The following is a 14,271-nucleotide window of genomic DNA, read 5'->3' on the forward strand; positions in this document are numbered from 1 at the left end:
GATTTTAGGAAAAGTACATAGTTTTTTTTGGGGTATTCGATTGGAATCATCTTTCCGTAAGTAACAACTGACAGTTTTTTTCTTTTCCAGTTACTAATGTTGCTTGTTTTGCACTCCAGAATTTTAATACCATGCATTTCACACTGTTTTTGAAATATGGAACAGGAAAATTATTCTTCAAAAACTGTGAAAATATATCCTTCAATCCACAGCTAGTTTACGTTCGACATTTTGAAAGCAAAATAAATTTAAAGGTAGAAGACAACAGTTCTCATTTCAAATAATGAGCTTTTGCCAAAATTTTTTATTCTAAAGTATTTTTTTTTAAAACTCTATCAAAATCATTCTAAAAATGTGCACACACCCTCCACATTTTCTGAGTTACTGAGTGGCACAGGTGCTAACATAGTCTTATAACCTTACTATGGAAGTGGACATAATCACACTAAGCTCTTAAATGGCTTTATGAAGCCCAACCAAATGATTAACAGCAATGAGAATAATCTAGATATTGAGGTTTTATGCATCAAAAAGGTCAGGGATACATGCCAAATAGTGCTAGACATGAAAATATTCCACTGTATATTTGTGGCATTTGCTTTGTGGTTTCAGGGTGCGACCACCAAGTCACTAGAGCAGTGATGGCAAACCTATGGCACAGTCGGCATGCGACTAAAATATTACATCCTTAATCAATAATCACAATAAAATGATAATATGCAATTTAAATTGGTATTTTAGTCTGTTCTTGAAAGTTTCACTTACTTCTTGCATAATGCCACTGGCTTAGGGCTAAGCCTAGATATGATTTTCGTATATTGCCATAGAAATGATATACATATTTACTGACACAACTCATGACGTGTCAATTTGTTTGAGTGAATTATATTACTTGTTACATGACATAGAATATGCCAAAGTTGAAGTGGCTAAATGTTTGCTACCGGTGAGTTTTAATACTTTCATTGTTAAGTAGATTGCTAAGTAGTAAAGTATATTTTCATTGTTTCTCCAGCAAAAAATACTCTAAGTCTCGAACCCTCACAAATGACTCCAGCAAAAAAGGCAAAATTAAACATTGATAATAGGAAGATCATTTTAAGAGACCTGGACAGAATCATTTGGAGTTATTGAACACAATAGGAAAACATTATGCATTTTGTGCGGGGAAAGTGTTGTGTGTCGCAAATTAAGTTTCAGATCGCACCTTAACACCAACCACAAGATTGTTGTTGAATTTGATGAAGCTGAAAGGAAGGTGTTTATTGAAGGGAAATTGAGGAATTATAATTACCAGAAAGTTGGTTTTTTCCAATTATCTTTCTAAAATAAAACCATCTAAAACGATCAGCTTTCAAATACCATTGCGTTTGGCAAAACATGGTAAACTGCTCTATGATGGGGATTTAATCAAAAGAGCTTTTGGGCACACGGTTCCAAAAAAGGTTTGCCAACACTGCACTAGAGCATTGTGTCACAATGCTCACAATCCTCTAGAGGGTGAGTGGTCGCACCTTTAAACCACTGCTTTTCACAATGGCATTTGCTGCTTTTCAAATCGAAATGTTTAGTTTTACCTGATATATATATATATAAGGGGCTTTGAAACCAGAGTTATTTTATTACTAAACAATACATGTACCTGCTCAGTGAAAATGCCTTTCTTTTCCAGAGATTTTTCTCTTACCTCAACAGGCTGGCTTCCTATGCTAGTATTGTAATTTTATAAATTATTTCATGTAGTTTAAATATACTTTTACTATAATTAAAAATAGAAATCGAGTAAAAGTTCTATTTAAATTTAAAATATTTTCTAAATATTTTGGGACGAAATACGAATGTGAAACGAAAGATCCGTACCAAAGCCAAAAAGACCAACGCCTCCTCCATTAACCCTTTGCGGCGCACTATACGTTAACATCGGAATTTCAACAAAAAAAGTTGTATGCAGTCTGTTTAGTCCTAAAGGAGTATACAGGTAAAATTTTGTAAAAATTGCTCTTACCATTTTAATTCTGTAGGTGTTCCGTGAGGTGGAACACTACGTCGCCAGAGCTTTTAAAAGTGCGGCTAAGCAAGCATTGCAGTGAAGCAAGAAAATGAGTAGAAGTGTTTGTATAAAAATGAAAAAACTGTATTATGGCTGTATACATGGTTTCCTGGATATATACAATATTCTTGAATATATACGGATAAACAAGATAAATATCTATATACACAAGTCCTATATACAAAAATATTTACAAATTTTAGGAAAGAGTGCTTCGGAAAGAGTTAGACCTCTGAGCACCATTTATGGAAAATTAATAATAAAAAATTAACTACGATTAATATTAACAATAAAGAAAAATAAGCCTATAATATATAGATACACGAAAAATATCTACACAACTATTGAAAATAAATGGGAATGAGAGTAAAATGCGACAGCAAAAAATTCGCGCAGGTCTAAGTAAAGATGAGTCAAGTACTAATAATATTCCCGCCTAAAAACTATTCCCAAAAAATTTGATATACCAATATTAGGGCTTTAATAACACAAAACACATTCCACCCCTCAATACTGCTTTGTTTGAATTCCCCCCCAAAACAGAAATCGTAAACAATGGATGTCCTTTCCTAAGCACAGATGGTCTGATTCGTAACAGCATGAGATCGCTAAAGACGCAGTGTTCCTCCTAATGGAACACCGGGTTTTATTCAATGATTCTGTGTATGGTTTTTGTATGAAAGATTAAAAAAAAATATAGAACAAATAATTTGGAGAACAGCCAGCAAAATTATTCCTATATTTTTTTCCAAATAAAATTTTTTACATCATTAAAAGAATAGAGAAAATTACTTGAAAAAAGTGGATTTTAATAACACATAATAAATGAAAATTCTGTGTCTCCTTGTAATATGCTGCTATCTACTGTTTAAAAAGAAAAGTTCAAACAGGCAGTGTACATTTTGTAGCGCAAGGGAGAAACCTCACAGAACAAGATACATCTGCGAAATGTGCAATGTGGGTCTATTGCATGTACCAAAAAGACAAAACATGCTTTGAACAGCGTCACAAAAAAATTTGTTCTTTGACATTAAAAAAAAAACACTTAGTTTTTTAATCCATTTATCTGAACGTCTTTATTATGTAGGTTCTTATGTTTACACTGCTTTAAAAAATAAACATTTATGTGTTTTTCTAAAATTCTGACATATTTCTAAAATTCTAAAAAACACATAAATGTTTATTTTTTAATTTTTTCTGACGATTTACTTTGTAAAAAAATTACATATAATGCAAATCTTTATTTGTCTCTAGGATCATAATATTCAATTTCTACAATTTTTTAGTCAAGAAAATTGTGAAAATAATATCGCACAGATCAAAGGTTTAAGGTATATTTTTAATTTATTTAAGGGTTAATGTATAATTTAAATTTATTCAAAAGGTTAAGGTTCGAATTTTTAAGAATAATATTTACGTGATGATTTCTTGAAACCGATAAATAACGGTCACCTTTAATGATTATCCCAAACACTGCATAACCATTAAAAATTGCCAGTATACAACACATCAAGCTCTTACATTGCTTAATTTTTGGCATGGACGGCGATGGAGAAAATCATGTTCAATTTTGTAAATTCTCAGGATTTCCCAAACCATTTAACTTAGAAGATACAAAGCAAAAAATAATAAAAGAATTTTCACTTATGGATCTAATTGCTATATGTAGTTTACTAAGAATTTTCTACTGATATTGAGAAGTGTGCTACCACAATCCTTACAAATTTTACTAACATTTCACTATTAAAATCAGATTTGTCTGACGTTAGTAAACTAGATGACGAACTTCTGGTGGAAAGTTCACCCCCCGTGGATATTGTCGCAAAAGTGAGCATTACTCACACACCACATGAATCTTTATGGAAACAAATGGAAGGGAAAACATGTCTTAATCACTCACTTGGAAATTTATTACTAATAAATAGTATGCTCAGAGTGTTTCTTTTCAATGTTCTGGTCTGAAAGACATCGTTGAGCTGATTAAACCCTTTTCCTATCGTGATAATTACAGGGTTGAAACTTTTATTTCAGACACTGATGACATTTTTAATCTCTATCAAAAAACGAACCCCGTTTGTTCACCAAGTAATTTTTGTTAAAGAATATTTAACAGGTCCGGCTTTAATAAGATCAATTCGTTCAATTACCAATTGGGAACAATTAAAACACCATTTGTTAGACGAATTTTCAGATAAAATTAATAATTACATTAAATAATGGAATCTCATCATAAGAAACCATTTGAAACTTAACAAGAATATTTTTTAGCCATGAGAGATCTTGTGCATAAAGATTCTATTGATGATTCTTCTCTCATTGAGTATGTTATAAATGGTATTCTTGATTCATCAAAGAACAAAACAATTTTGTACGGCTGTAAATTAATTTTTGAATTTAAAGAAAAACTGAAAATTTACGAAAATCTCTTCAGCAGTTCAAAACATTTGAGGCAAAATACTCAGAACTTTCACAATTCCCTTAACAATGTTGAACTCAATAATAAACGTACATCAGACACGCAACCAGTATGCTTATTCCTGTGGTTTAAAAGGGCATAAAAGCGTCAATTGTCCATATAAATAAAATGGCAAATTTTGCTATGGCTGCAAAAATTATGGTCATGTTCATGCCAACTGTTCCCCAAATCCTTGTAGTTTTACCACAGAATTTGATCCTATACATTCTACACCTAATACAACTGTAAACACACTTTCTGTTCAAATTTTTTCCAAACATCCTATGCATGTTGATATGTTGCCATTAACCACACTTTATGACACTGGATCCCAAGCCACACTTATTAATGAAAAACATATACCGCAAGACTGGTTCTCCATCATTACATTTTCAGGAACTGGCCGAGACACAGTTCAAAGCACTCGATTCTTTCACGATTCCACTGAAATTCAAAACACTCTTTTAACTGCTAAAATCCATATAGTAAAAGTTTATATGATTCTTCTTGATGCGATTATTGGAATCGACGTTTTGCAACAAACTCAATTTACATTTGATAAAGATGATATTCATTTATGCAACAGTAATGATGATGAACTTTTTGCTAATATTGCTAAGGTCACTCATGATCAACAATGTCCGTTTGATCTCTCACACATTTCGAACTCTGAAATTCAGGAAGAAGTTCACCATATCATTACTCCTTACAAAGCACATAAGTTATTACTGCTATGAAAGATTTTAAGAGGATGAAAGAAAAATGATAATCAGTTAAAGAAAATGGTTAATGATGAAGATGATGCCGATGCCGATTTGGATGATGAACAAGTATACAGAATACTGAGGAAGCCGTGAAAAATAAACTGAATCAGTTCAAACAAGAAAGTGTGATGAATAAACAAAAGAGAAAACACATGCTAAAAGTGCAGAAATACCCAAAGAAAAGAAACCAGAGAAAACTCTAAAAGCGGAAAAGACCCCGAAAACTGAAAAAAAGAAAGCTTTTCGCAGAAGACTCTTGATGATGAAGCAATAGGTTTAAACCGCAGAGCTGGCTTCCGTCCTGGATATATCTGGGTATACCCATACGGAATTGAGTGCCCACCCAGCAGGGAGATGCCAGAGAGGACCATCCCATGGTAACACAAGTCCGTGGACACGGCAAATTTAATGTTCTATTACTAAAAAAAAAGGAAAGTTCACAACATGGGCATGGTCACGGGCCCTTAAGCCCTTGAAGAGTTGCTAACATTCTATTGTCATACTGCATAAATCAAGTAATACGGGATTACAACTGAATATGAAAATACATACACTGTTGTTGCATTACATATGATTAAGAGGTACAAGTGCGTAGATTTACGCAGAGTTACAAAGTTAATAATAGACATTCATATGATATTGGTACAATTATACATATAAAAACAAAGAGGGGTTCACAACATGGGCACGGTTACAGGGCCCTTGAAGAGCTACTAGCATTCTATTGTCATACTGCATAAATCAAGTAATAGGGAATTACAACTGAATATGAAAATACACTATTGCTGCATGATTAAGAGATGCAAGTGCGCAGATTTACACAGAGTTACAAGTTAATAATAGACATTCATATGATATTGGTACAATTATATATATAGAAATTCAAACAGTACATAGAGAAATGTTAGTGGTTACCACCAACAGGGTACAGACAGAACAGTGTAGGAGCTTTACGAGTATACATTAGTTGAGAGTTATGTACTGTGTGCTGTAGGACATGTGCTAGCGCACACCTCTAAATGAAGGTGATGCATTAAAATGTAACTACCAGTTGACAATCAGAAGTAGGTAGCCGTGCTGTAGCTGATGTCTCTAATTAGTAAGGTTTGATGAGTCAATGTTGAGATTTTGCAGAGATATGATGTGCCCAGCCAGCAAATGTCTGTCGATGTGTATACACTGAGCCCTAAGGGCTTTCAAGTGGACCACTATGGTCGTTACTGCAAATTTGCACTTCTGGTTACTGGGCTCTGCCCTATACATTATTACGCATTCATCTATTACAGCCTTGATCTTTAGCTAATCTTGACTTAGACTCTTTGTAGTCTGGAACCATTGGGATCAGTAATTGTCTTTAGGCTTTTTGAGCCTGTACTGAGGATGCATGAAAAGAAGAGATGGTCAGGGTCATCTACCTCACCACATTCGCAGGTGTCATTATCTACGAATCCAAAGCGAAATTTGTACATGAGGAAGGGCCGTGTCGTGTTAAAAACTGCGTCATAAAATAAGTGTAGGACTGTGTATCGGTCTTTACTTTTGGGATGAACTTAAAAACCCGACATTCTGTGGTGCCCTGAGCACATCTCTGTTGCAACTAAGACAATAATTGTTCTTGCGTCTGTCTTTTGACAAAGGAGATCGGCTTTAATGTGCCTTCCTCACTGCCGTCAGTGGAGCTCGCTGCCTCCTTTGCCGCAGCATCAGCCAGCTCGTTGCCTGAGCTGGCACGAGTATGAGCCTGCACCTAGTTGAGACTTGGGATGTGCACCTGGTTGAATTGTAACAGCTGCAGCCTAATTTCTTGAACTAGCACGCTACGTGATCTCTCATTAGCTATGGCTTCCAGACTGGAGGCCGAGTCAGAGTAGATCTGTGTGGGAGCTCCTTCAACTTCTGTGTTATACTTCAGAGCAGCACTGATGGCCAGCAGTTCAGCCTGATATACAAAGTTGTAGTGCGGCAGTCTTCTTTTCCATACATGCATCACTTTCCCAGTTAGAGGCTTCTAGCACCTATTACTTCACGTCTGAGACGTTAAGTAATAGGTGCTAGAAGCATCTAACTGGGAAATTTACTTAGTGATATTACTACGGAAGAAATCAAAGCTTTGTCTTCTGATATTTTAGAGGTTGCTGTGCCAAAAAAGATGCAAAGAAACATAACTATTATTGCAAAGTATTATTTGCATTTTGAGAATTTACTAGTGAAACTAAAACTGAGAAAAATCAAAAGATCTTGCAGGAGATTTATTTGTCTCTTGTGCTCCAGTCGATACAATTTCTCAAATTGCTGAAATTTTTCCAAAAGTAACTGAGATAATCCTAAATTTATCACTTATATATTGAACTTCTACCGTAAGTTACATACATGAAAAAGATGCAGTTGAAGCTGTTAAGGCAACAAAGAATGCTGAAATATCCGGGGAAAAAATACTGTTTTATATTCTTTAGCCACTTTAAACCCAAAGATAGGCAAAAATAGAGCATGGAAACATAAACAAAGAAAATTTAAAAGGACCCTAAAGAAAATTAAATTAGAGAACCAGTGACATGATGAAAAAAACTCATCTATGTATTGAAGCTCAACAGAACATACACTGTTTACAAGAAGAAAATATACAACAGTATACGAAACGTCGAAAACCTGCCTGTAAATACAAGCTTTGAGACTAAGTGGCAATACAAAGCACCCAGTTTGGACCTCGACTGAAACTTCGTTCTAAATTCTTCGGCCTTTAAGAAATATTGAAAGTTCATCCATCTGTTCGTTATGAAGGCCTTACCACAACGTCAACTTCTGCTGATAAGATGAAACGGTGGTGCACAAACCCAACATTCGCCACCAAGACATTGATTTTTTCTCCTTCTTTTCAGCTCTCTTGTCTTCTTCAACCAGCCTGCAGAATAGCCATGTGGTTACAAGCTTCTTTTTACATATAAGAATGGCAACGCGCTTACCAAAACGACCACGTGACCACTTAGCAGATGAAAGATGAAAACAGCAGCAACGAAAAAGTTCAAAAGAGAAGAATTCTAAATTATTTTTATGATGTGATTTCACTTAATATGATGTTATTACATTTTGATGATGCCATGGACAGATAATTTTTCTTCTTCGTGTTAATTATGTTTGCGTGTTTTCGTCATTAAATTACTAAATGTCACTACCGCTGTCATCAATAGGACTGTTCCTATAGTTTGTAAATACAACTATATCCTACATATATACATGTGAAAAAAAAAAGTTTACAGACATGCATTTTGAAATGTGCCCAAATAATTGAAATAACATATATATTGGATGAAAAGGAGTCAAGGCATAACTTGGGAGGATCATTATGGGTTTATAATCCAAAAAATACCTATTATTCATGAACTTTAGAAATTTGTGGCCAATTGAAGAGTTAATATACTAGCTCAGACAATTAATTTAAGTTATATTTGAATTAAAAAAATATTTAAGTACTCAGGAAAACTAAACAACTTACTTTGACAACTGAAGTAATAGCTTGCTGAATCAACAAATCAGACAATTCACCAATATTAACACATACTCTGAAAAACAGCTGCAAAAGAAAAAAAGAAATATGATTCATAGCTTATTTGAACAAATTTAAAACTGAAGTGATCATGAAGCAATGAAAAAAATGTAATTTTACAGTACGACTAATTGATTGGCAGGCAGAGAGAGGAATGGACAAAGACTTTCCACTCTGTTACAAAAGCAATAAGTCTCCTTTATGCGTGGATATTTAGGTTAGGTTAAATAGGACACTAGATTTCCAGAGCCTGAATACTACTTAGGCTTACAAGGCCCAGACTAGGGCCCATAAATCTTCCTAACTTCTTATAATCCTATTTTTCTCCTGTAAAAGGAATGAAAGCAAGCACCGGGGATCCTGAAAGAACTCTCTGCTGCAGTCCCAGACTGTTTTAATGAGGCTTTGAGTATTTCCCCACATTATTGTCCTTCCTGTTTAGTACATATTTTGAGTATTTATATCATAAATTATTCATTTTTTAAATTAAAAAAAGGATGTAATAAATCATGGGTAAATGAAACACAAGATACTGAAAGCTAAATACTCTTTAGGCAGTTTCTTTCAGAGGATATTTTAACTACTATGAATTCTTTTAAAAATACCTGGGTATATTCTTTATAAAATAATAATAATAATAATAAAAAAGGAGTAGAGTAATACAGTCAAAAGTCGTTAATCCGGACCCCAAAACTACAAACTTTCTGCGCATACGTCAACACATAGTGCGTTCACGCATGCGCATAGGCGTTTACGCATGTGCGAAATACCTTTATGCATGTGCATATGCGTGTGCGCATGCTCATAATATGTTTACGCATACGCGTTTAATGTATAACGGACGGTATAAGCTAAGCTAAAATTATCTAATTATCTATTTCAGTTAATGTTGCTGATTGCGTTGTTCCTTAATCTTCTAATTTTATACGGCTTATTATTTTTTCCAAACTGTTAGAGCAAATTTTATAAAAGTAAGCTTGAACTTTTAATTATGTCAAAGAATTTCCGATTCTGGAGCTGCCAAAGGATCTACAAAGCAAAAGCATGTTTTGATGTCCATCAAACAAAAAGTGGAATTGCTGAAAAAAATGTATAAAGGCATATCCTTTGTTTCTCTAACCATTCCGAAATCTGTTTATCAGTTTCACGCTGCTCTGCGGGGTGGGGGAAACACCGAGGTGCGCAATGACTGGAAGTTGATCTGTCAGCACCATCTTTATCTTTAGGGCAGATGTTTTTATTTTATTCGGCTTACAATTCCTTACTAAATGTAGTATTTCATCTCGATGTACTCCGTCTTTGATATGATTTAAATCAAATTCCTCGTCATTATAAATATCACGAATACACATCAAATAGTTTTCTGGTTGTAATTTTCTAATTTCGACTATGCGTAATGTATGCTTTACGCATGCGCGCGTTAAAAGAAATATTTAATAAAGTAAACAAATAAATATTAAGCTTTTATTTATTTATTTATTTATTTTTTGTAAATTTTGATACCCTTTAGATTATTATTGCTCTTTATTTCATAAAGTAAACAAATAAAAATTAAGCTTTTTTTGTAAATTTTGATACCTTTTAGATAATAATTGCTCTTTATTTTATAAATTACGGTTTCACATTTTTAATTTTATAATTTCTGCATGCCATCTTAGCAGATTTAAATTGATGATCTATAATCCAGAAAAACCGATAATCCGGAATGGCCGAAGTCCCGACGAGTCCGGATTAAAGACTTTTGACTGTAAAACATATAGGCATGGCTAATTCTGTGGCAAGCATATATACCAAGCCTGGCAGTGTCTTTTTCTAAATGAAATTCTTATACATTATCATTAAATACATTTTTTACTTCATTAAAAATACAATTTAAAATAAAATTAACAAACTTATCCTATCCTGTGCCATCAGAGGCCTAAGTATTTGACATTTATACTTGACGATTTGCAATATTTACTAAAACAAAGGAGATCAATGCTTTTAAATTCGACAATGTAGGACAAGCATCTTGATCTCTCTGGAAAGAATACGCAGTTACTTTCCTCAATGTAGATGTCTGCAAAATCCACAACTATGAATAACAATCTAAGAATATGGTTCAAGTCAACAAAAGAAGACTTTTTTTGGGGGGTCTTTCCAACATCTTCTGAATTTTATAGGTAAGTTGCGTGAAAACATTCTCTCATTCTATCAATTTTATTATATGGTACAATCTTTTGCATCACAAAATTTACCAAATTCCACTAAAAATTAAACATGAATTATCAGGTAAATTTTATTTGCTAATTACAGAGAGATGATATATACCAAAGGTGGCCAAACTCCAATGTCAGTTAGAGCTTCATGTTGAAACTCAGTAAAGACTGAGAGCTGCAACTAGATTTTCTAAGAGCTACAAGTCGACATTCACATTACTTTAAAAGTAGTAATAACTTTGTAAAAAAAAAGAAATAAATTAATTACTTTCTTCTGAACATTCAGTAGTTTTAGATAACCATATTTTACACATATATTTTATTTGCACAAGAGGCCACACATCTAATGAGCCACGCTATAACCACCCGCAATACACAAACACACATTTTAGGTTAAAATAACACGGTGAATAATGATTACTGGAGAGGTCAAACAGGGTTGCCACTCAAACAGGAGAAAGAAATTCCCTGACTTTTCCAGGTGCGTTTTAAGAAAATTCCAGTCTATCCGTGTAATGCACATTGGTTGTGCTAAGAAGTAAATTAATTATGGTATTACTTGAAAACACAAAAATTTGCCATATATATAAATCTCATATTATAAGTATAATAGGAGATGTTTCCTCCTCTACAGGTCGAGATTAGAATCTGAATTAAAAAATGTCTTTTTTTACAGATATTTTGCAGCTAAACGAAAGAAAGAAATCTATTTAATGATGTTCTTAAATAAATTCAGGTATTTTATATTATTTAGGAGCATACATAAGCAAAAATTATGTGCATCAAATTTCATGATGGTATGTCATCATACTGCTAGAATGATTTCAGGATTATGCCAGAGAAAATTTCCTGAAATTTGAAAGTATTATTTACTAATAATAAATAAATTTAGAGGGAAGAAGCAACATTAAATGATACGAATAACATAAAAATAATTACTTAAAAATTGAATTCGAATAATCAATGATATTTTAGCGAATATAATTATATTAAATGGATTGCCTAGATGACTGATTACTATTTTTTCATTTTACCTCAAAATGACAAATAAGGCATTTATTAAAAAGGGGAAAAAAGATTTTGCAGTAACATCTTAATATACGCTAAGGCTTTGGACATGATTTTGAAAATTGTCGCCAACACCAAAATGACCTGCTTACTGCTCATCATAATGTCGCCAAATCCTGTGTGTACTATACATGGAGGTTAAAATAGAATACATGGAGGCTGTTCTAACCAAAGAACGCCTATGTAAAGAAGAAAAGATTCCATAGACCTAATGCTATCACGTTGGTAGAAAGCAGAGGGAAAATTCGCCAAGGGATTTGGCGACGAGAATTTCCCTCTCCGCGATGTGTACAGGGAAAAAATGTTTCTTCTTTGACTTTTCACGATAATTTAAACACGGATTTTCGTAGTGTTTCCCCCCCTCAAAATTAACTAATTCATTAATTAATTTACTTACTCGAAAAAATATTTCTTTTCCTTTAAAGAAAATTTTAAACAATATTCATTTTATGAACCCCTTGATAACGTCCTTCGAACTTCAACACCGGCTTTGAGCTTTGGCGACAGATATTTCACGTGTGCACAGCTGTTTCCCTCTACGTAGGAACGGAGCCACTCCTGTTGCAGAGTTTACTTTCTTAATAAACATATTCTTGATTCTGACCCTTCATAGTACTGTATACCAGGATTAAACCGATTACCTTTTATACCAGAATAAGTATATTGTTTAGTTGAACATGCACTGCACATGCGATTCTGAAAGTTACTGGAAACCAAAGTTGCTGGAAACTTGCTTTGCCTTTCTAAAATACAATATAATTGGAGCTGCGAAAATTGGCTCTATGCCGGCTGCCTGAATGACGCTCACGCGATACACAATTCGCCAAGAATGTGATCGCTTCCAACCTCGGAGCAAAACTCGCTTTTTTGGGGTGATCGCCGTATAAAATTCCCTGACTTTTCCCTAAATTCTTTGGTCAAATTTCAAATTCCCCAATTTTCCAGGTAGCATGAAAACCCTGGTCAAACAACAAGAATACTTCATACTAATAAGTAAGCTGAGGAATTATCCACAGAAAACAATCTAGTTCCATCTTTGCTGATATCTACATGCATTATTACAAATCAAAATCATTTGAAGCTTTAAACTTCCTAGTATGGTTCCACTACACAGATGATACTTTTACCCTGTTTGGTAGTAATAAAGATGATTTAAATAAAGTTCTTTGAAAAATGAATTGAATTGATCTTGCTATTCAGTTCACTTCTGAACTCCAATTCTCTTCCATTCCTTGACATTTTGGTTGCACATAACATATCCAACTTCAGTAACCTTCATCACTTTGCCTTCCATCACACTTCAAATCATATCATACAACTACACAGAAGTTAGCCTCATTTTATTGCTTTGTTTTCCATGCACTTCAGGTTTGCTCCTCCAAGCCGGCTCTTGATCATGAACTAAATAATTTAACAGCAGTTGCTATTAACACGTGCTTTTTACATAATATTATTAACCAAGCAGTTAAAAAATTCTCATCTCAACACATCAAAAGGCACACTCTCGTTTTAGAAGATTAAAAGAATTTTATTGTCTTCCATTGATTAGCTATAAAATTGTAAGTATTTTACAGAAATTTAAGTTTTGGGTTGTTTATTCTGCCATCAATAAAATTCCGAGTTCCATACTCAAGAACCCCATTCTGGATATGAATTCATGGGATATTTACAGAATTCCTTGGTTTAATTAACATTGGCCAAACCAAGAAAGCCTTAGAATTTCATGTTTAAGAATACGAGGAATACATTAGGAAAAAGGAAACCCAGAAATAATCTGCTGCCCAGCACTGTTGGTCAGAAAATCACACTTTCCATTTTTCTGCAGCCAAAATTATTCAAAAAACATCTTCCATTATTGAATTAAGATTTTCGGTTAATCTTTGGATTATGGTAACTTGTCGATTTTTTTTGGCGACCAACCCTGCTATAGTAACCTGCTAGTTTTTGTTTATATGCCATTTTGTTTTCACGAAGTAAAGGCATGTTTTTTTTCTTACTCAACATTTTTTCCCCAACAATCTGCTAGCCGAATTACGCTTATGCTAGAACTTTTATGGAAAAAAGTGCTTAATCCTGACGAAGATTAGTTGCGAAATTGGGACAAAGTGCAGAATCGCCCACTGCTTGCCACTGCTGCACTTAAGAATTCCACATACACTGTAAGGATCTTAAGTTTTACTAACGTTTATTTTATT

At 33.7% G+C, this 14,271-nt stretch overlaps 1 protein-coding gene across 1 annotated transcript in view; it reads right to left on the reverse strand.

The window, feature by feature from the left end:
- The window catches only part of LOC118204705 (protein BCCIP homolog), a 57,210-nt gene that overhangs the window by 23,220 nt on the left and 19,719 nt on the right, over positions 1-14,271 (reverse strand). Inside the window, exon 3 of the mRNA XM_085825613.1 lies at positions 8,760-8,837. Coding sequence (XP_085681739.1) covers positions 8,760-8,837 — 78 coding nt within the window. The remainder of the gene's footprint in view (positions 1-8,759; positions 8,838-14,271) is intronic.

This window comes from Stegodyphus dumicola, chromosome 10 (genome assembly GCF_044657685.1).
Source record: "Stegodyphus dumicola isolate Sdum_Otavi_A_Nest chromosome 10, ASM4465768v1".
NCBI lineage: Eukaryota > Metazoa > Arthropoda > Arachnida > Araneae > Eresidae > Stegodyphus > Stegodyphus dumicola.